Source organism: Lathamus discolor, chromosome 7 (assembly GCF_037157495.1).
Source record: "Lathamus discolor isolate bLatDis1 chromosome 7, bLatDis1.hap1, whole genome shotgun sequence".
Classification (NCBI taxonomy): Eukaryota; Metazoa; Chordata; class Aves; order Psittaciformes; family Psittacidae; genus Lathamus; species Lathamus discolor.
The window spans coordinates 9,058,286-9,081,181 of record NC_088890.1 but is presented as its reverse complement, the minus strand read 5'-3'; the positions used below and the strand labels follow the sequence as shown (position 1 = coordinate 9,081,181).

At 39.2% G+C, this 22,896-nt stretch overlaps 2 protein-coding genes across 5 annotated transcripts in view; one reads left to right on the top strand and one right to left on the bottom strand.

Moving 5' to 3' along the window:
• APPL1 (adaptor protein, phosphotyrosine interacting with PH domain and leucine zipper 1) overlaps positions 1–4,184 on the bottom strand; it is a 39,571-nt gene extending 35,387 nt beyond the window's left edge. For both annotated transcript variants that reach the window (XM_065687658.1, XM_065687657.1), the window contains exon 1: positions 4,043–4,184. In XM_065687658.1, coding sequence (XP_065543730.1) covers positions 4,043–4,096 — 54 coding nt within the window. In that variant the 5' untranslated portion in view covers positions 4,097–4,184. The remainder of the gene's footprint in view (positions 1–4,042) is intronic.
• A 118-nt stretch (positions 4,185–4,302) lies between these two features.
• Positions 4,303–13,140, top strand: HESX1 (HESX homeobox 1). Of its 3 annotated transcripts, none has more exons than XM_065687145.1 (6): positions 4,303–4,720; positions 6,626–6,723; positions 10,949–11,212; positions 11,327–11,532; positions 11,840–11,941; positions 12,879–13,140. In XM_065687145.1, exons 3-6 carry the CDS (start codon positions 10,969–10,971, stop codon positions 12,975–12,977), a joined length of 651 nt encoding a protein of 216 aa, XP_065543217.1. In that variant the 5' UTR covers positions 4,303–4,720; positions 6,626–6,723; positions 10,949–10,968; the 3' UTR covers positions 12,978–13,140. The 3 variants fall into 3 exon arrangements, with proteins under 3 accessions (XP_065543217.1, XP_065543218.1, XP_065543216.1); XM_065687146.1 differs by having other exon boundaries at positions 4,303–4,737; positions 11,453–11,532; XM_065687144.1 differs by having other exon boundaries at positions 4,303–4,737.
• Positions 13,141–22,896: the final 9,756 nt, after the last annotated feature.

The window sequence follows — 22,896 nt, the reverse complement described above, 5'->3', positions numbered from 1 at the left end:
TCACTTGAATTAGATGCCTGGCTGTCTCACCATACCATACAATGTGCACAAGATACTTAAATTAAAAATAATAATAATTTTAAAAGAATTCTAACAGGATCATCAATTTATCACTTTAATGGTGGGTTTAGTTTATTAAACAAGTGAAAAAGGTGGATAGAGGAGGAAAGAGGTGGAGGATAACTCGCATGTTTGCCAGGTGAGGCAACATGCGTCATCCTAATAGCCGAGACTCTCCCATTAAAAGAGACATACATGAAAGAACACAAAAAATTACATAGTACCATAACCACTGAATTATATACTCATGACCTTCCAACCTCAACATTAATAAACTTGGAAGATGGCATTTTAAAAGAATATTCTGTAAGGTTTCTGGGTTACGCTTACTCTTTAAAACCAAACACTGTAGAACAACAGCATTTCTATGTTTTATTGTAAAAATATCAGTTATTAATGTCCAGACTTCAAACTGACACTGGTTTATATTGATGGACAGCAAATAACCTGAAACTGTAAACCAGTTAGGGCAGACTACTGCTTAGCAAAAATAAAATAAATAGAGCAATTATTTACTTATGTTTCTAGTAAAACTTCACATCATTCTGCATGTTAAGATGCTTTCAGCCCACATATGTGAGCAGGTACAGAAGAAACCACCAGTAATAAGATCCATGAAGAAACCACCTTGTTCGAAGTCAGGGAGCTGTTAAGCATTCCACGTCATCATCTGTACGGCAGTGTGACATGAGATACAGCCTGTACTATAGAATCATAGAATAGTTAGGGTTGGAAAGGACCTTAAGATCATCTAGTTCCAGCCCCCCTGCCATGGGCAGGGACACCTCACACTAAACCATGCCACCCAAGGCTTTGTCCAACCTGGCCTTGAACGCTGCCAGGGATGGAGCACTCACAACTTCCTTGGACAACCCATTCCAGTGCCTCACCACCCTAACAAGAAAAAATTTCCTCCTTATATCCAATCTAAACTTCCCCTGTTTAAGTTTTAACCCGTTACCCCTTGTCCTGTCACTACAGTCCCTGATGAAGAGTCCCTCCCCAGCATTCTTACAGGCCCCCTTCAGGTACTGGAAGGCTGCTATGAGGTCTTCACACAGCCTTCTCTTCTCCAGGCTGAACAGCCCCAACTTCCTCAGCCTGTCTTCATACGGGAGGTGCTCCAGTCCCCTGATCATCCTCGTGGCCTCCTCTGGACTTGTTCCAACAGTTCCATGTCCTTTTTATGTTGAGGACACCAGAACTGCACACAATGCTCCAGGTGAGGTCTCACAAGAGCAGAGTAGAGGGGCAGGATCACCTCCTTCGACCTGCTGGTCACGCTGCTTTTGATGCAGCCCAGGATACGGTTGGCTTTCTGGGCTGCGAGCGCACACTGAAGCCGGCTCATGTTCATTTTCTCATCGACCAGCACCCCCAAGTCCTTCTCTGCAGGGCCGCTCTGAATCTCTTCTCTGCCCAACCTGTAGCTGTGCCTGGGATTGCTCCGACCCAGGTGTAGGACCTTGCACTTGTCGTGGTTGAACTTCATAAGGTTGGCATCAGCCCACCTCACAAGCGTGTCAAGGTCCCTCTGGGTGGCATCCCTTCCCTCCAGTGTATCAACCGAATCGCACAGCTTGGTGTTTTCGGCAAACTTGCTGAGGGCGCACTCAATCCCGCTGTCCATGTCAGCAACAAAGATGTCGAACAAGACCGGTCCCAACACCAACCCCTAAGGGACACCACTCATTACTGGTCTCCAGCCCGACATTGAGCCACTGACCACAACTCTGCATGTGGCCATCCAGCCAGTTCTTTATCCACCAAGTGGTCCACCTATCAAATTGATGTCTCTCCAATTTAGAGACAAGGATGTCATGCAGGACAGTGTCAAATGCTTTACACAAGTCCAGGTAGATCAAGTCTCTTGGCTTTTTTATTGTGCAATGCTTTGGGAATGCAAGTAAGTCTGAGCAGAAACTCTAAGTGTATATATACACATATAACACTGAATAAGTGTGTAATATATGTCCTAAGTTATTATTTAAATCGCACTGCTTTGCATTGCAAAAGACAATGTAAACTTGGCACCTGTTTCATACCTAAAAACACAGTGGTTGGATTTTTATCCTGCTACAAGAGAAAATGAATGAGGTTTGCATTTTAGAAAGGCCTCTCCTTCCCTCAGATATAGACCAAGTTTGATATGATGTTTATAAGCCTAAAGGTAAGTGTCTGAAACCTGTCTAAAGGTGCAAAACTGCAGAGCACGGTTCAGCACTAAACAACAACCTAGTCCGATGATCTTTTTCAATATTACAGCACAAATACACCAATCAGAAAGTGATGGCAGCTCCTAAAGAAAGTTGTCTTTTTTCCTTCTTTGAGCAATATCTGTTGCCATTTCATTGCACTGATTTCAAAATAAGAGAAATGAGCTAATGCAACAGATGACTACAGAGTCCTTCTTATGTTCTTCCAAGAGGCAGTTTGCCAGATTTCACCTGAAACACTAGCCTGACTGAAAGAGATGTAAAATATCTTACCTAAAATAGAAGATATTGGAAAATCTACTAGTTTAAACAAATAAAACTCATTGGGCTGCACTAGGCTTTGCTAGTCTGTATTACAAATAACCTCAAGTGGAAGATTCTCAAATTTATAATTATGGTCCAATATGTAACTTCTTTGCATTTGCTTCCCAAACAGCATTTCACTCTCAAGTGCCTGAAGAAAAAGCCTCCTACATCCCACTTTCTAGGAATCCTAAGTTTATCTTACATTTGATATTTCCTATAAATATAAATAATTCTGACTTCCATGTACTGAGAACAGACTTTCAAGAGATAAGTTTGTTACATTACTATTATTATAACACTTCCTAAGATTTTTTTTCCTCTTCATGAGAGCATATCAGGTTTAGCCTCTGGGCCACAGACCATACTGCAGGCTAAACTTAATGTCTAGTAGCTGAGCTACCTGGGACACAGCCCTTTAGAAGCAACGACACACTTTCTGCATGGCTGCCTTCTCTTGCCTTTCTGAGGTTCTGCTTCCATTTGATGTAGGTTTGTTAAAGTGGCTGTCATTTTAGTGGTTAAAACCTCTCTTAAGCAAGTGAAAGTTTCTCTTCCTATGGTTGATGAATCAGACCAACACATACGGTATTACATGTAGGACATCTTGCTCATTGACATAAACACCGCAGCAAAATAAGGATTTTAACTCAAAAGGCTGTAATAAAAGAAAACATACTATGAGCTATTTTTCCATCTAGGAAGAGTGATAGAAAGTACTCGCTGCTGCCGCCAGCAAGAGAAACCACTGCAACTGAATAAAGCATTTCTTGCTTACCAGCAGCATGAAAGAAATGCCAGTGCAATATACGGCATCACTGACAAAGGTCAAACAGCAGGAATAGAAGAGAAGACACCAGAGCAGGTAAAGGCCTCTCGGCACCATGCATTTCCTACCTACTCACAGCACTAAAACCCGCCACCATTACCTCATCCGATAACTGCTTTTCATAAATATCTATTGAACCTTACTGTGTGTTTAGTAAAAGACAACGATAAGGAAGATCGTCTTGAGAAGGGACGACGGGTTTTGCCAGCATGAGTTCTACGAAACAACCCATGACATCAGACGCATGGTGCTGATGTAAGGGACTGAGGCCGAGCCACTACCCCAACGGCGAAGCCCAGTGCCTCTGGGAGACCCGCACCGAGCGCGCTGCCCCGCCGAGCCCAGCAGCCAGCCGGGCACCCGGGAGGCCGCGGCGGAGCGCACAGGACACACCTCCGGGGGCAGCGTCAGGCGGGCAGCCCCAGCGAGCGGCTTCCGACCCCGCGTCCCGGACACGGGGAAAGGGGACAGGAGGCACCCATGCCCAGCTGCCGGGAAGGGCTTCCCCTCCCCGCCTCCCTGCCAGCCGCCGAGACGGCTCTCCCGCATGCCCCGACGGCACACGGGAGCAGGGAGCGAAAGGGAGCAGCGCAGGCCCAGCCCGACCCGGCCGCCCCCGGCTGGGCTGCCTCACCTGGGGGCTGTCCTCCAGCGTCTCCTCGATAGGGAGCTTGTCAATGCCGGGCATGGCGGCGGCCGCGCTGACTCCGCCACTGCTGCGCCTCCACCTCCGCACCCAGCCGAGCCCTCCCCGGCCCCAGCCACAACACGGCCGCCCCCGCCTGCTGCGCGCCGGATGTCCCGCCCCACCCGCTTCGCTTCGCTATTGGCTGTGCCTCCCAGCCTGGCGGCTCCTTATTGGTGCGCAGCTGCGCCTGTCTGCCCGCCCCCGAGCGCGGGGCCCGCGCGCTCCCTTTGGAGGAGGGAGGCGGCAGAGCGAGGAGGGGCAAGCGCGGCCTGGGCAGCGCGGGGCGGTGAGTGCGGGCCGGGCGGGCTGCGCGCTGAGGGGATTGCCCGGCGGCGGCTGTCACGCACGGCGGCTGGGAAGCGGCAGGAAAGCCTGCCCGGTGTTACAGTTCCCCGCGGCCAGCTCGCCTGGTTCGTCCTGGTGCCGCAGGCTGCTCAGGACAGTTGTCTTGGGGGCGGACTCACAGCGGGACTCACTGTGGTGATCCTGCCCTCACACAAGCGTCCTCTGCACTCTGCTGTCACCTGGAGCCCTTTGGCGAAGCCTTCCGTTGTCTCCGTCGTGGCTTTCAGTATCATCCACGAGGGATTTTATTAAGGCAAAACCTCTATCCCTGGCTACTCGGTAACTTTTATTACCAGGTAACACCTTCAGAACGACCAGGTGACCCAGGCTCGAGTCTTAAAACCGGCAACTTTGCTCACCACAATTTTTCCCCGTCAGAACCAAGAGTATAATCAGTTCTAGTAGGCTCCTTATTTTCGTAGACTAGTGAAGTTTGCTGCTATAGGTCTGTGACCAATTTTAAATGCTTAAAACTACAGTGAGGGCTCATTGGAATTGGACCAGATCATTGTGAGCTACTTAAAAAGGAGCAATATTCCTCAGTTGTCCTCTGTAATTATGTTTTGACAGAAGTTACTGTACTTGACATTATTCCTGCACATGAAGCAATTCGTATTTTAAGAGTGCATCCCTTAGGAGGCACTGAGACTGTACAAATTGCTCATCAAGAATATCTGTCTGAGTTTCCATTAATTTAAAACCGCTTTAAAATATACCGTGTGTCAAACAAGAGGCTGCATAAAGTTCTCTCTTAAAACTTACTGTATTAAAACTCTCTTAAAACAAATTGTACATCATGCTTGAAAGCTGGTTCAACGCTGAAACTACTTGATGACACTTAATTACTGCATTCTAATAGATGATTTTTATCTTTTTAGCTAATCTATTTTTACAGTAAAAAAAGAAGAGTCTCTTTCTTTGCTGGTTTTTCTGTTTTGGGGCTAGGTGAACTTAGTATAAAGCCAGATTAGAAAGTACACAAAGTCGTTTGGCAAAGCAAATGATTAACTCCTGTGCAGCATTGTTATAGAGACCTTTCTTTATGTTGTATGGGATCATGTTTTACATTTAAAAGCAGGAAAAGGCTGGTATTAAATTACAAAACAATTAAAGGACATGAGGGGTGTGTGTTTGGTTCAGGTTTGGGTTTTTGGTAGGCAGTGGTGATGAAAGTTGCAGCTCGGTTCAGTCAGTTCATTTAGCAGCTCAGCTGGTACTCCTGATGGAAGCAAGTCGCACCACTTCTCTCTTTCCCTGTCCCATAAGGATAATAATACAGACTTACCTTACCAGGTATTTTAAAGACTAAGTCCTGTATCTGAAATTATTATGTGAGAGAGCACTAGCATGGGTCCATGACCTAGATATATATGCATAGCTTTCTGGTTTTGAGACTGTTAACTTGTGAGTTTTACTGTGGTGTTCTGTAAGAAATGCTCTTTTTGTTCTACAAGATGCGTTTCCCTAGCAGAATTCAGGAAGGTAGGAACTTTAAAAAGAATTGGGTTTTGTTAGTTTTGTATATTTACAGGTGTGATAGGGGGAAAAAACCCACAGCTGCTATGGCTGCTATGAATAGAGAACAGCTCCGTGAGAAGTAATGGTTTTGTAAAAGAAAACACAAAACGAAATACTTTTAATATGTAGAAATGTGCTATGGTATCTTAGCTGGCACATAACATAAACATGAGTCTTGTTTTTATTGATCTTCGCAATTCAGTTTGGCTTAGTATCTTGATGGGTGTCTTTGTAATAATTCAGGAGTATACCAGGGCTTTTCTGAATTAGTAGTCAGCTTTGTCAATAGATGCCTTATGTTGAAGCTTTCTGTAAGATATTATTAGTATCGTTCTCACCTTTTGTGTACTTTTTTAACAAATATTTAAAGGCATCCAAAAGTTTCGAGATACAGATTTGACAGCAGCAGATAAGATTTGATAGTAATGAACTAAAGTATCCCACTGAACCCTCTGATAAGTGTGGGTTTAGTGTCACGCTTTTTTCGGCATTGCAGGATTTTTGTTGCTGTGTGATGTATTTGTTTGTTTGGGGGTCTGGATTTGTGGGATTGGATGGTTTTCTTTGGGGGGTGATTTTGTTTTGGTTTTTTTTCATCTTGCTTTCTGCAAAATACTAAGAGGCCTTGAAAATATGGGAGACTAACACTTGGCACTATGTAAACAGGAAGAAGAGCAGCCAAGGACCCTTTAGTAAATTGCAGATGTGTCCCCTAATGGAAAGAAGATTTTGCTTCTGTTGGAGGGTGAAGCTGTCTGGATAAGGTAGGCTTTATTTGCATGTTACCTGCTGTTTAACATACTGTTTCTAAGACTGTTGCTAGTGCCACCCTCAGATTTACCTTGAGTTTCTCTTGCCCACTTTATCTGTCTGGGTAAAAATAGCATTTACTTCAGCCAAGAAACAGCTAACTGTTTTTAGTCATGTTTTGTGAAAATTGGGGATTAACCATTTTGAGTTATTCTTGCCTAAAAAAACCTTTCGAGTCTTTAAGTTGGCTTTAAATATAATCTCTGTTATTCATGTTCAAATCATATTTGAAGGGGAGAATATCTGAGGTGGTTAAATACTATGCACTAGTATTTTACCCTGCACGCAGGGTAAAGAAGGTGTTGGAAAAGTGAGATGAAAGGCAACTTTCTTGAGCATGTAATCAAGAAAGACAGTATATACCCTTTATACCCTTTTAAAAAGCTGAAAATACTGCACAAGCCGCTGTGAAAAGGTGACCTGGCAGTGGAGTAGCAATGGGTGAGAAGAGCAAAAGGCAGCAGCAGCAAGCATTGGGGTTTCAGACCCTGAGACCACCCTCTTGGTGTGGTCTCTTCCTACTCTGGTATAAACAGAGTCTTTAGAGGCTTCACATCTCTAAAGAACAAGAGCTTTTCACCTACTTAAACAGATGAACTCTACTGTCCCTGGGCAAAAAAACCAGTGGTGCAACATCTGAAAGAGAGATTAGTTTGCTGCCTCATCAGGTATGTGATGCTGTAAGAGGATTGGATTTGCATATCCAAAGAGCACTGATTTCTTCTATTATTGATTACTTAGGATTTCAACTTAATGTTTGTTGTGTTGCTCTAATTGCCCTTACAATGGTATTTATAGGTAATTTCATATGGGTTGCAAAGGAAGTATTGGCCATACCTAATAGGCCAAAATGATATATAGCTTTGGAATGAAGGCTCAAGGACTATTTACACTTTCAATGGAAATTCTTGGAAATTTCACCTGGTTCTTCACTACCAGGTGTTCTTAGATCTAAATCTTTATGCTTTCTGCACTGTGGAAAATAGATTTTCATCCTGATTTCTTACAGAAAGTTTTGGTGACTGTTTATCTTGATAGCAAATAGATTTCTTCTACAACTAAGCATGCTTCAAAGAAAGCTGGCAACTTTTGAACACTAGACCTTCAGCCAGGCTTGATAGTAAATTTATCTCTACATAAATGTTGTTTTAGAATCATAGAATGGTTTCTGTTGGAAGGGCTCCTTAAAGATAATCTAATTCCAACCCCACTTTGGGACATTTTTCACTGGATGAAGTTACTCAAAGCTCCATCCAACTTGAGCTTAAACACTGAGGGACAGAATTGAATTTTAGTGTAATGCAGACTTATCTTTAGGATAACTTTTCCTGTGAGTTTTTTATGAACAGTTATGTAGAGCTGTGTTAGCATTGTAAAGCTCTTAGATAACGGGCGTTGCCAATTTCATTGGATTGCTCAGAAATGAGAGAGCATAGTGTGAGCATCTATTTTATGACCTTCTGAGTTCCTACTTCCCATTCTATATGCAGTTACAGCCACGAGCCGTGCTTAAAAAGAGGAGTGTTGATATGTTTCAGTGACTGCATTGCAGTCTTCAGGTCTGACTAAATTCACCGTTAAGCAAATTAATATTATTTTAATAATAACACATTTCTCAGCACTGCTGAAGGAACTTAAGATCTGGCAAGCCCTAACACCAGATGGCAGTCAGTGTTGGTAAATGTCTGACCTTGCCCAGCAAATGAGTTAACTGAGATTGGTCTAGTTTATGCAAATTCGGAGTGCTACCAGGATCTGTTTTCCCTGAAAAGTTATTAAAAAACTCTGAAAGAATTACTGTTTCAAACTGGGAGCTAAAAGCAGACTACCCCGAAGAATTATTTTTCCACAAAATAATAATAATAAAATATATAATACTTGCTAAACTTAATGGTTAGTTTTGCCTCTCATAAATGGCTCTCTTACTATATATGCCTGCCTTTATTGATACTTCTTGACAGGTTCCTGAAGAGAATACCTATGAAGGTATTTGCCACTGCAGGGCTTGAAGTGTGTGGTAATCTGAGTTTTAGCTCAGGTTAAATTCATTCATATTCATCCAGGAGGAATAAATATTTTCTGAAATGTGTTTTGTATCAGTGCTTGTGTTTGGGTTTTAAGTTCTTTAAAAAAAATCAGTGGGTTGTATTTGGAAACTAGCTATTTATAATCATTAATCACCTTGGTGTCTGTGTTAGAGACTATAGAGGCAGAAAACTGATCTACCAATCATGGCTTTGCACTGTCTCTTTAGTACTCTCTGGACCTGATGTGGAGTCAGAATATTCAAAATACCTGCCTGCAGCCAAGAAAAGAGGTCCTGTTGCTCTGTCAAGGTCATGGGATTTCCGTGTTGGGAACAGCTGTACTGAAATGGAAAGGGCTGCAAGGCCCTTGGTTAACACTGCTCCCCACTCACCTCCAGCTCCCAAAACATTGCAGCAAGCAGTGGTTTCATACATAGGTCCTTATGGCCTTTCTGTATGTATGCACTTCCTTGTTCCTGAGGCTGGTAGATGCTGGTTGGAACTCAGCTTATGGGTGGTCACTGCTTTTATACTGATGCCACTTTTATATCCATTGGTATGTGCTAAGAAGGTGTCCCTGGTAAGATCACTTATGATTTGTCACCCTTTTTGATAGTTTGGTTTGACAACCGTCTCATTGCACAGGTCAAAATCAATCCAGTAAGTCAACACTCATCAGCTTGAATATCTCTCTGATATAAAGCCACATATGGATTGCCTTTTTTTCTCTGTATAATCTCCCATAGCACACTGTCAATTCTAGACCATACCGTTTCCTTAGCAATTGTCCTGCTTCTGTCTTCGAGATTCGTCTTGGGTTGTTTGCAGTGTACAGAAAATCAAAGTGGAGGTACTGCTTATTTCTTTAGCCATGTGAATGTCACTGATTACACAGAATAAACTAGTCTGAGAAAATGGTAAAACAGGAAACAGAGGGCCATATTTTTGCTCTGAAAGCACACACTTCTACGTGCTCCTGTGCTCCTACATCATGTGCTCCAAATTAAAAGTTTTATGCGAGAGGTAACTTTTGCATCTTGAAATTAAAATGCTCTTTCATTTTTGCATGTTACAAAATAAAGTTTTGTCCAAAATAAGAAAAAGGAGGAATCTCTGCAGAGATGTTTTGCTTGACCAAAAGCTGGTTTTGAACATGTGACATGTAAACTGCAGTGGCTGATGGAAGAGCTTGGATATGTTTTAGTTGGTACCTTTATCTATAGTGAATGAAATCAGAATTCTGTTTTCCAATTTCAAACCTTGTTACAAAACCTTTACCTCCTTTCTCCCCCTTACTCATGTTTTTTAGTCATTTTAAATGTTCACACAGTAGGTTTTAAATACATTTTTATTAGTTATAAAATTACAATAAGGGAGGAATATCTAGCAGTAAAAAGAGGTTTTGAAATCGGATTTGAGTGTACTGCTTCTATTGCTTTAAGTTTTGTTTTTATATTGTAAAGAAGGACCAGGAAATTTCACATATGGTATGTTTCAAAAAAGCTGCAACAAAGTTATTTTAATAGGAAAAATGAATGCATGAATTATTTAAAATAGTTGGTGCAACTGTTCCTGTTAACTAATCCAGGCACTTGGAAGGCAATTACACTGAGCTTTGACAACATTCCCAACCCACTGCAGGTGCCTTATGCCAAAAGCTATTGTTGTTTTATTGACCACGTTCACCATTACATATGCATATGAAAAACCAGAGGCATTTTCATCGGGATTACCCTAATAGCATTAAGAGATTATTTTTTAAATTTCCTTGGAAGGAAATTCACTTAAATGAGATTACTTATTACTTGACTGGTTTCCTATCATGCTGCTGTGTTTAGGTAAGTGGAGTCCATTAGAATATAAAGTTTTTTTAAAAACTGATTTTATACATTAATGATTTCAAATAAAAGAGAAGTACTATATTTGTGCACAGCTTCTTTTGGGAAAGTTAAGTCGATGCTCTGGTTAGGAGAGATAACACTTTCTGTCCCTGTTGGTGGCCCCCCAGTGTCACCATTAGTTGCTAATTACTTGCAAACAAATAAACAATTAACTGCTCGTGCCTTTCGGTGGCAGAGTTTGCATTGACATGCTAAAACTTTCTAATAAAAGATTTGAATTAATGACGTTGCAAATCCAACCCCCTTCTCAGCATAGCTATAAGGAGGACTGATGGAGGAATGCAAGTACAGTATACCTGCTGTGCTGGCTGAAGGTGAAGGCATGGCGAGCACCTCGCTGAGTGCTGGTAACACAGCCACCTCTCAGAACCTTCGGAAAGGGTCTGGTTCTGTAGAAAATAAACCCACACAGTGCTCATTTTCCATTGAAAGTATTCTGGGACTGGAGCAGAAAAAAGATGGTATTCCAGCTGTGAAACCTCACAGACCATGGATGGATGCATGCACCAGCTTGGGTAAGTCAGCTGGCTCTCAAGCTTTTACTCCTTTAAAATTGGATATCTTTTCATGTTTCTACTAAAAACCCAGTAAACTGAAGCTCTTGTTTGCTTGCTTTTTGCTTTTTCTAGTTTTAGGTGATGACAGTAATCCCCATCTGCAAATCCCTGTTGTTTGCTATGAAAATCCATTATTTCATGCTAACAGTAATCCAATGCAAGAGGAGAAAGTTCTGAAATATGAAAAATATCTTTCAGTCACCGACAGGCTTTCTTTCAAACGGGAATTGAGCTGGTACAGAGGTAGAAGACCAAGAACTGCATTCACTAGAAACCAGGTAGGGATTTTCTCAGCGTTTAAGAAAAGAATGACAATGTAGTTCAGTAAAACATTGGTAGAAGCCTGTAATAGCTGCCTAATTCAGTGTGATGTATTTCTGCAGAGAGAAATGCAATCAGGAACTAGTGTAAATTAACAGTAATGTTGTTTCAGGAGACCTGTGTCTATGCATGGAACCAGAATTGTGCAAACATTGCTGGGAAGTCTCCTGTTAAACAAACTAAACTGGTTTTTGTATTTATTTTCTTTATTACTGCTATGTAGGTAGTGATAACTATTCAATGAGTGTGTTTTAATCTTCTTAGATTGAAGTCTTGGAAAATGTTTTCAAAATGAACTCCTACCCTGGCATTGACATTAGAGAAGAGCTGGCTCGCAAGTTAGATTTAGATGAAGACAGGATCCAGGTAATTAAAAATTGATTTGAACTTTTCTGTAATTTCATCTACTCTTATTATAGAAAGAAATAGTTTGAGAGCAGTAGCAATCATTTTAATAATCTTGGTTTAAAACAATGTGTTTACACATGTGTATGCTTTCAGTGATTTGTGAAGCAGAAGCCATTGAATTACTTAAGAAATCTTAAACCTTCTTCCTCAGTGTTGATGGAGTTTTAATCACTAGTATTTCCATGGTATCTGCTCTGTTAATCTCTAGTTATCACATGCAGAACTTGACTGGATGCTTCCACATTTTCAAATTCTGTTTATATTGCACTCGTCACCATATTTGAAAAACAAAGTTGAAACAAATATTGAAATAATTTGTATGAATGTCTAAGTATTTTGTGAGACTGTCAGAGCATTCATGAGTGAAACCAGTGCTTGAGCCTATGTCTTCATCTGGCCAAAACCTAAATCTACTTGGGGATTTTAATTCCTGATTTCCAGGTAGTCCAATATGATAAGGAGCATACCATAAACATGAGAATTTGAGCCTCATCTTCATGTTTGTTAAGCTTTTGATGCCAGTGTTATGTTGGGGTTGATGGGAAACTCGATACTGTGGTTAATTAAACAGCTGAAGAAGTAACACCTTAAGACTTGTGTGTGAATTTCAGCATTGATTCAGTGTCACTTAAGTTAATATTAGTTTTTAATACTAATTACAGTGAAGCTGGTCCTCACTTTCCAGTTAAGACGGGGGGGGGGGATTTTCTTTGTGTTAAAATGACTGCAGGTAGCCACATCCCCTCATCTGCAGCTTTAAAAATTGTACTGAACTTTCAAACTACTGTTATTACACAAAATACTGTAAAGCTGTGTGAATATCTTTTAAGTTTCAGAGGTTATTCTGCTGAAGTGCTGTATTGCTGAACAGCTATGACCTTTCTTTCAACCTTAGATCTGGTTCCAGAACCGTCGTGCAAAGCTGAAAAGATCACACCGGGAATCTCAGTTTCTAATAGTGAAAAACACTTTTACCTCCAACCTGCTGGAGTAGAAAGAAGGATGGTTTGTTGTACTACAATACAATATGAAGAATTATTGGAGTTTTCATAGCTTGTATTAAGTAATTATGATAGATTCATTATGAATTATTATCTCAAGATTTCAAAGTTTATAATAATTTTCATTCAAATAAACTGTAAATACTTGAAGTATTATTCTAATCTACTTTTTGTAGAAAAAAAAAACTTTTCCTATATATTTTAGTAAGTATTGTCAGAAAGGTGTGGCTATTTCTGCAGTTTAAAAAAATCCAAACCCTAGGCTGCACAAGATTTTCAGCTGATATAAGTTACTGCACCTTAACTGGAGATGACTTATCAAAACTCCATGGGTTTTATAACAGTGTGCTTAAACTCTGAAATACAAAATAGCAACATCTGCTTTGCATATCTGAAACCTTGTGCATTACATTGGAGTTCAAATAGCTAATTTATAGAGAGCATGAGAGTTTTCATAATGAACATGGTTTTTAGAAAAAGGATCTCAAATGGAAGGGTGAGTATTCAACTGTCTGTTCAGCTTGAACAATTCTTTGGTTAAAAGAAGCTGAAAATTATAACTTAATATCATATTTTAATTAATTTAAGCTATGTGCCTATTCAAAACTTCAACTTGGTTATCTCTGCTCTTGAAAGTATAAGTTGTAGATGTTGCCCTATTATCTACAAATGACAGAGTGAGCATTTCACAGGATCAGATCAGTTGAGACCACATGAGACATCCAGATCATTGTTGTTAATTTTGGGGCATTGAATTAATTTTTATCAAACAGTACTTGAAAGTTAGTTATCCTCATATTTACTATTCAGCCTGAAAGTAATATGCTTAAAGAGATCCTGATAAAAAACCCCAAACCAACTCTTTATGTCCATGATGTAGGAAAACATTGTAAGTATTTATACAGTGTAAGAACATTACACTGTTCCTTGTTCAGAAGAGTTTGGGGCACTTGCTTCAAGTGCTCATGTCCTTCAATGAGACTCCAGCCTGTGTTTCTTACTAGAGATATATTTTACATGGACCCAGCTGTATATAGGAAAAATAGCTTTATGTTAGGCTGATGGTTCAGCAGAAACACTGACTTTAAATAATACTGCAATCTGTAAACCTGAAAGAACCCATAAATCCCAAAATTTTAGACATAAAACTTTGTTAATTGCATTTTCCCACTCAGGTGACTTAAAAAATAAGTTTTATTTTGAGCCAAAACTGTATTTACAGTGGCCAAAGTGAACTGAGTAATTTCATTTAATTAAATAAAAAAAGAACGTAGGGAAAAACTCTGGAAACTGGGGAGAAGAAATTACATGAGTGATTATGACATTCAAATTGTTTTTATCTGATTCAGAGTAGAGACCTGAGACTAACCATCCCACATTGAAGGCATGTCTAGCCACTGAGTTGTCAAGTTGGTTTTCAGATTTCTTGTGGAAACAGTTTTATACAAAGTACTTTGATACTCACTGGAGGAAGAATTTGAGCCAAAATCCTCAATCTGTATACCTTAGCCACTGGGCACATTTGCAGTCAGACACTCAGCTTCTATGAGGTCAGTTAGGACACTGAGGACATAGAAATCAACCTAGCATTGTTAATAATAGCAAAACGGAAAGGGGGAGTGCATGGGGAAATAATCCATAGGTTCTTTCAGTGTTTTAGTAGTGCACATACATTTAGAGTGTTCTTCACTTACACTTTCTTGTTTAACAATAATAAAATGACAACAGGCTGGTTTGCTTTGGGTTGTTTTTTGGGGTTGTTTTTTTTTTTTTTTGGTTGGTTGGTTTTCTTTTTTGTTTTTCCTGGCATGTTATTTTTGCTGCAGTGTAGTCTCTAGAAGAGGTAGGTCTTAAAATTTTTAAGACCCGTCTCTACTGCTTCCAGATAGTTTTTGATTCCTATCTCTCTTCTTACATGCTCTGTTTCTTCAGTTTGTACTCTTTCTTAGCACACATCTATACATTTCAGTTGTTACAATGGATGACTCAATGTAGCTTTGCTGAGTTTTTGCAGGGTATTGCAAAATGCAGATAGTTTAGGATTTTACAAGGTACCATCATACCTGTTATGAATAAACCAAGCATTGCTTTTCCTTTCTCGATGCTTTTATCCATGATATCTAATGTCCTATAGAATTAAAGGTAAGTTTGAGAAAAGGGGTGATAGAAAACAATTTTATGTAGTCTTATATTAGAAAAAGCTAAAGGGAAGGATAATCTGATTTAAGTCCTTAGTTGGTATTTTGGAGATATATTTAAATAAAAACCATTTCTTTATTTTCTGAAAAGTATTACTGAAAAGTCGCATTACTTTAGAACCAGACTACAGGTATTTGCCATTTTGTCTTTAACTTCATGGGCTTATTGCCTTCATGAAAATGTTTAATTGTTTGACTTTGCTCATGGAAATCCTATTTTAGTGTGAAAATAACAAACTTTTATCCAATATTTAAATGTTAATTATTCATCATTTGGATTCAGGAAATAACATCACTGAGCTTCTGTTGTATTCTGCATTTAGAAATACTTAAGAGAATGTTCACAAATAAAGCAATTTAAATGGATCCAAATCCATTAGGAATAGTTTTTAGAGAAACTAGAATCTCAATTCAAGATACCTACCTGATCTGGTAAAGACAGTATTGGGAATGAATGAGTTCTGTTATGTTTTTCTTCTCACCTCAAAACATATATTGCCCATAGCTTAACCTTATTGTAGGTAATTTGAAACTATTGTCTACTGCTGGAAATAAGGTTTCCTGCAGCAACAGATTAGACTAATCTGTACGGATTTATGCTTAAGAACTTTATTCTATTATCTGGCAAATACCTAACTACACCTAATGTCTCTTATAATGGAACTCGTCTCAAGTGACAGAAGCCTGACAGAGCAATTTAAGAGGAGTAGAATAGTAGCAGAATAATAATAGAGCCAGCCCTGGTATCCAGCTCTTAATTAGCAACTGTTACCAGAAGAATGATTGGTGTAAGATACTAAGAGCTTTGCACATAGTGCTAAGAGGCAAGAAGTTTAGTAGCATAATTGCATTATTTGCTTCATCTTGGCTTAGCTTGTGCTTCCTGAAGTAAATACATCAACAAGTTAACCTCTAAGCTTACATTTATACCTGCTTGGACCAGCATAGGTTTAAATTGTGGTCATTACTTTTTCAAGTACAGCTGTTTTGTTTCTTAATTTCCGTCTTAAAAGATGTTAGGCTGGACTTCACAGATTTTCTATTCTTATACTTCCTGATAATATGCAGCTTTATGGTATGGGATACCTTGGTAGCACATGTAATACCCAATGTTACCTGTCTGAGCACAGCCAGTCCACATAACAGTAGTGGATGGGACTATATCAGGAAAAGGCCGCTACGCATGTTGAACTCTGGTCCCACTCCAGTTTTGCATACTGTGCTTTGCAGTGTTTCTGTCTGCACCTACCCTTCAGAATTGTGATCAGAAAGTCTCAGCCATCTTGGTTTCTATTTGGACTTGAGCTTTGTGAAGCCACAACCTCCTTTACTTCCAGCCATGTTGCCTTGTGTTGGCTGCAGTGATCATTTGACCTTGTGGTAAGCTGATAAATTAACTAGGGTGGTGAAAAAATGTTCTAGCAAAAAAAAAAAACTGGCTAGTTCGAAGACTATTGGCAAGCTGGTATGTCAACATCCATCCATAGCTACAATTAAGGCTAGAGTCAGTTTGATAATGGGCTTCTGTCATTGACTGTAATGGCATTTATACATTTTAGTAGTGCCCTTCTGAAGCAGGTCCAGTGCCTGTGATGCTAATTGGGATGCTGCAACTCAGTAAGTTTAAATTGTTGCTCTTCTCTTAATTAGTATGTCTATCTTAAACACAACTTTCTAACCACAAACTCCATTGATGACCAGTGCTGTCTAAAAAAGGTGAACTATGCTCATGGTAAAAAAGCAGATTCAAATTAATTTATAACAAGGATCTGGTGCTTCTAAAGTTCCATTGTAGTAGTATTACTTGCAACCCACACAAAAGTGTAGTTTAAGACTTAGTCTTTAAACTACCAGTGTCCACATTGAAAGCACAGGTTTAGAACACCATGCATTAAATTGTCATTTAAAACCTTGAATTTGCAATTACTCATTTTATCCAGCCTGTGCTTAAAAATAGCAAGCTCTAGCACACCAGCAGACTGTATGTTATAATTTTCTTGGTATGTGTGGGTGCATCTACATTTTCTAGTTGCTCAAAGTTTTTGTTTGAAATAATTCTAGAGCAACAAAACCCAGGACTCTATATATTTGTATATAAGAAGATCAGTGCTGTGCTCATAACATTATTATAAGGACATGTGGCTTTAAAAATCATCCAACATTTATGTGACTGCATTTAACAAGACTTGCACGGTAGTAGAATAAAATCATTTGCAAACACTTTCTGTTTACCTAACTTGAAGTTAAGCGTATTTTAAACAGTTGAGATTAACTCCCAGGGTTAACTGGTCATCATGAAATCAAAGCTTTTAGAAACTGGTTGTAAAATAACTTTTGTTTGTTTGATTTCTTGGGATTCCATTAGTTTCCCTGTCAGTTGTTAGGTTGGTGCTTTTTGTCACTTCATTATAAAGGAATTAGTATGACATAACTGAATGGGAAATATAAAGTATTTTATTTTCAGAAATACTTTTGAACAGTGGTGATTGACCTGAATGACTGTTTAATGTCCCGTTATTCCTGACTCAAAGTCATATTCTGTTACTTTTATTAGAGCTCTTCAGAACATCTCATACCTATTTGACAACGGGTCAGTAAAAAGACAAAGTAGTAATGCTCATTATAAGGGAGTTGGGTCTGTTTAACATCTTGGGAAGGGGGGTAGGATCCCATCTGATTGCATTACAAAGGAAGTTCCCATGGTAATAATGGGCAAACAGGATTGTTAGTGAGGGAGAGGAAGCTAGGGCTGTAGAAGAGGCAACTGTTCTAGATTCCTTTGCTGAGGAATTGTCCCTTGACTTGCATGGTATGAGGGGGAAAGGGTTAAACAGAAAATGTGGAAGACTGGTCTTTATATTTTTGGCACCCGAAATTATATAGGTGTGGGCCATCAGTGTTTTCTTGGACCAAATCGTGAGAATCTGAGAAAGTGTGAAGTGATGCCCTAACATTAGCATCGCTGTTTGGCTTTCTTAGATGCACTAGCAAAATAGAAAACTAATCACATACTTGTTAGGTTTAGAAGAAGCCGTCAACTGAATTCCCTCTAATAGGTGTTTTTGCAGGATGTTGTTTATTAGCAGTGAGGTAAGAAAATGATCAGAAATGCTTAAGGATGCACAGGCTTTGGTGTAGTTGGGAACTTGTAAGGGTCTGTACTACACCTGGATTGGGAGGGAAATACACATTACTTCTTTTTGGATTTACAGTCTAATGTTTGTGTTTTCCTATTGAGTTTTCCTGTTCCCTAAACCAGGAAATTTATCTGCCGCTGTGATAGCTGGAGAGCCCAGTGAGTATCGTCTCACTCCTTTCTTTAACCTTGTGCAATTCAGAGCAAAAGGAAAAATGTGATGGTATATGATAATTCTCTTCATTAAAAGTTATCTAAATTATTAGTCTTATTATTAATCATTACAAAATGTTGGGAATCTGCATTTTTTAAATTGCATATATAGCATGTGATTCAAACTTAATATTTCACTGTGATCTTAGAAAATAAATGTAATCCTGCCATGAACTTACTGTATCTTGTTTTTCTCTAGTCCATTCTTGCTCTCTTAATACTGCTTTATTTATTAAATGAAAAGTAATATATATCTTTTAAAGATAGATTTCGCCCTTTTTATCTTTAGAATTGTATTGCATCCCTAATAGTAATACTCCAAAATATCTTGGGATTCAGTTTCTATGAACGACCATATTAAGGAAATTAAGAAGACAGCAGATCAGATATTCTGTGTTTAAGATTGTTGGGTGTGTGTTAGCTTCATCTTAAGCGCTTTGTTTTTTCATATTAAATCAGACTTCAAATTAATAGATCTTGCAACTGTGATAACAGCCTGTATTTGAAATGCCTATAGAAATGCTGGGCTGCTTTTGCCCTCTTGTGGCTAGAATTTGTAATTACAATTTCTACATGTTTGAATTTTAGGAAAACCTGCAGTTGTGAGTTAGGCTGTGGGTGGGCAAAATGCCAGCAAGTGTAACTGCCTATTATTTGAATTGTTGGACAAACTTCGTGACCAAATTTATATTGTATATGCATAGAAATGTTTGACATTGGGTTTGATTTTCAAAAATTCTTAGTGGTCAATATTGAAACTAGTGAAATTGGTGGGTGCTTAATATTTTTGTTAGTCTGAACATTTAATAATTAGCTATAACAGTTTTGGGCAGCCAGCCTTTTAAAATCTTGCCTCTAAATTAACTTGGGCTGCTTTCATGAATACATGTATATAAGACTGCCCAACTTAGTCAATGTATGGCAGCAGAATCTTTTTACATTCTAGAAAACATTTGACAAAATAGACTAATCCTTAGAGACCCTCTCCTTATTGTGTAAAACTTAGAATGACTTCTGGTACAACATCTACTAATATAATTATTCTGTGATAATCAAGACAATGTTGACAATGCAAAGGTTTGCCATATGGAAACACTACCGCCAGACTCTTCATTCATTGTTTTATCACATTAGAAGGATAAGAAATGATTTTGTGCTGTTTAAATACTGTGCATTTCTTAATTATTTATCCTGCATTTCTAAGTGTTCAGTCAGGATGAAGTATTAAAAAATGTGATAATATCCGCTAAAATATCTTTCTTGATTCAAATATTTCTAAGTTACCAGATAGATATTTGGATATGAGGCATACAGGGAAGTGCAATTCTCTCACCTGGAACAGCATCTTATTCTATGCTATCGGATGTGCCTATCTTGCAATATAATTGCAAATTGCCTCAATCGGTTTTGACAGAGAAAGGAAGTCATAGGGAAGCATTCTGGTGAGGCATCAGCATTGCCCCAGAATGCAGTTGGCTATGGTTAGATGTTTCTGTGAAATACATTATTTGGAAAATCCCCTTTTCTTGCAGATATTGTTGTTTAAATGAGAAAATGGATCCACTCTTTCCCTTCTTTCCCCTGTAAACCTATGGTCTGAAATTACCTGAAATTACAGTTTGAAATTAGTCTGAAACCTGAAATTACAGTTCACTGGGAGTGGTGTTTTCAGTGACCGTTACTATTAGCATCTAATTGGAAACAAATACTAATTATCTATTGTAGCTTAGATTAATATGCATTGACTTTCTATGTGAGCACTAACAAATCACATTTATTGTGTTTGCTCAGCCTATTATCTCATATGTATCTTACTCTGTACAAAATAAGCAGCAAACTCAGTCCTGAGATCCAACTGCTTCCTTCCTCAGTGACATTCCTCTCTTTTTTTAGCCCAGTCTTGTAGAATTACTGTGGCTTCTTTTGTAAATCTGCTATAAAATATTTTCAGATTCTTCTCTGAAATGTTATGTATCCACCATATAAGCAAAGATTACAATTTCCATATGCTTCAGCCTTCATTTTTTCTTTTGTTTGTGTATTTCCCTTAGTGGGAGTAGAATGAGGTGCTATTGACAAAGTGTTTTCCAGTCCTCTTCCACAATGGTTTCACAAGAGTAGATTATTTTTTTTCTTAATTCTTCCAACCCTGTTCCCATTGTTCTGTAGCTGTATCTGTTACTGGTGTCTCTATGCATTTGAATTACAAAAATCTTCAAAACATTTTCTTTACCCTTCATTACCCTTAGCTTTTGGCCTCAAATAACAAATGATGTCATCTTGAAGTGCTTGAGCAAATACCTCTCCGTCAGTTAAATGGGAAAGGGTTTAAGGCAGGTTATGCTCAGTGAGGGGTCCCTTAGTGTGCTAGGATTAATTTTGCAGACACTGCCACAGGATGCTGTTGCATTTTAGAACAGACTGTTAAATCAGGTTAGGGTTGTGCCCCCACCCCTGTCCCCCTGTTTCCCTGCAGCAGGAAAATGACAAGCTGTCTGGATGGAAAGTATTGTGCTGTAGTAAGAAAGGGTTGAGACTAGAAGTAAAACTGAGAAACTTCGGTAAAAATGTTACTTTATTAACACTTCTAGCATGTATTCAAACTGCACTGAGGGGATCTTGATTTGCATTTTTCATAGTTGCTAAGATTAAATACTTATATTGCAGAAAAATAGTATTTTTCTGCAATACATAAAAATGTTATTGTTAAAGAATAAAACATGCATAACTTTGGGGATACAGTTTTGGTTTGGCATATTTCTTCAGCAGGATCTTTACTGAAAAATGACTCTTCATGCAATTTTGAATTTTCTTTGTATCACAAATCTGCTTCTCTCTGAAAGTGTAGTTTCATGTTACATCTAATCCGGTGTAACAGAAGATTGCTGCTGAAAGATGCAGTCCTGCCCCGCTCCCTCTTCCCTCTGAAAAGACGTGTGGCCACAGAGTGAGTCAATGCAGTGTGCTTTTGGAGCAGGGAGGGTAGTGTGTTTGGTGGCACATCAGTAAATTGAATCATTTCTGAGAGCCATTTGTGCCTTTATTATGTTCATGTGAATAAACAGATGCAAAACAAAACAAATACAAAGAGTTGACATCTGACTGCAAACATCCTCTGCTAGCAGAACAAGCTAGCCTGTATGCAATACAGAGAACTCTGCAGTCTGGGGAATGGTAATATTATATGAAGATTTGCATCCATGGATCACTGATAAATTGTTATTTTGATGGTCATCAGAGGTAATTTTCATATAATGACTGATTTATTTCAGTCAGTTCCTTTTCACCATAACCTACATCTGACACTAACTTGAACCTTTAGGAATATAAGACTGAAACTTCCTTGGTCATTAAATGCAATTTCCTGTAGGAGACATTAAGTCATCCAGAAAGGTCACAAGACCATTCACTCCTCATTCACTCTGAACTCTACATGCCTCAAAACATCCCCAAATACCTGAAGATAAGAGTTGAGCTTTCTAAGAAAAAAGCTCGAACATGACAGTGTGACATAAAAAGTGAGCAGTGAGAAGAATTACTGCCAGTACATTACAAGGGGTTTGTAAGCTCTAACTTACTCCACGCTAAGGACTTGTGCTCAATTTCAGGACTTGTTGCAAAGCATCTGGATATAGAAGTGGTGGCTGCCAGCGTCAAAGCACAATTCATGCGTCTAATTGCACTTTCAAGTCCCATCTGGACACAGCAGCAGCTACTCCAGAAGTGCCAATAAATGTCTGGAGAGAGCAGGAGGCAGCTGGCTGCCAGGACAGCATGCTGTGCTCCTTGCCACTCGCAGGACAGCAGCAGAACAGTTGGATGTAATTGCTCTGAGGGCTGGATCTGGGCTCTGTGGCCCACACTATTTTAAGCACCCACTGGTAGTGGATGACCTTAGTAAGTAGTGTGTGTATCTACAGAAAGCAGCCAATTAAAAACAAAGCCCACTACACATAGGGGTCTTTTCTAGTCTTACCAGGGGGCAGGGGCTTTCCTGACTCCAAATCTAATTACTGGTTTAGCCTGGAGCATGTGTGCAAGACATAAAAGCAGGCATCTTTATGACTCTGCGCTTAAGCGTCCCTATCTATAAAATGAGACTAGTAATACAGATTTTCTTTTCAGAACTGTGTTTTAATGCATTTTTAGCATTTCTCTCAAGGCCTACTGGTTTAAAAGTTGCTTTGAGCAAGGGAAGTATTCATAACAATTGATAGATTTGATTCAAATTTCAGTTCACTTTTATGGCCTGGGGTCACTGTCTTACCGGCTGAAAATCCTTCACTTAAGCTTAGCCAGACCTGTTGAAACTATGGCATGTCATAATATGGAAGATTCCATGAGAGTAGAAATTTTGGAACCCGT

What these genes read in the sequence shown, in the direction of transcription:
- HESX1 (XM_065687145.1), top strand. Translation starts at nt 10,969, where the DNA reads ATGGAGGAATGCAAGTACAGTATACCTGCTGTGCTGGCTGAAGGTGAA. An exon ending in GGATGCATGCACCAGCTTGG is followed by an intron (nt 11,213 to 11,326) that starts GTAAGTCAGCTG and finishes TGCTTTTTCTAG; the next exon opens with TTTTAGGTGATGACAGTAAT. An exon ending in TAGATGAAGACAGGATCCAG is followed by an intron (nt 11,942 to 12,878) that starts GTAATTAAAAAT and finishes TTTCAACCTTAG; the next exon opens with ATCTGGTTCCAGAACCGTCG.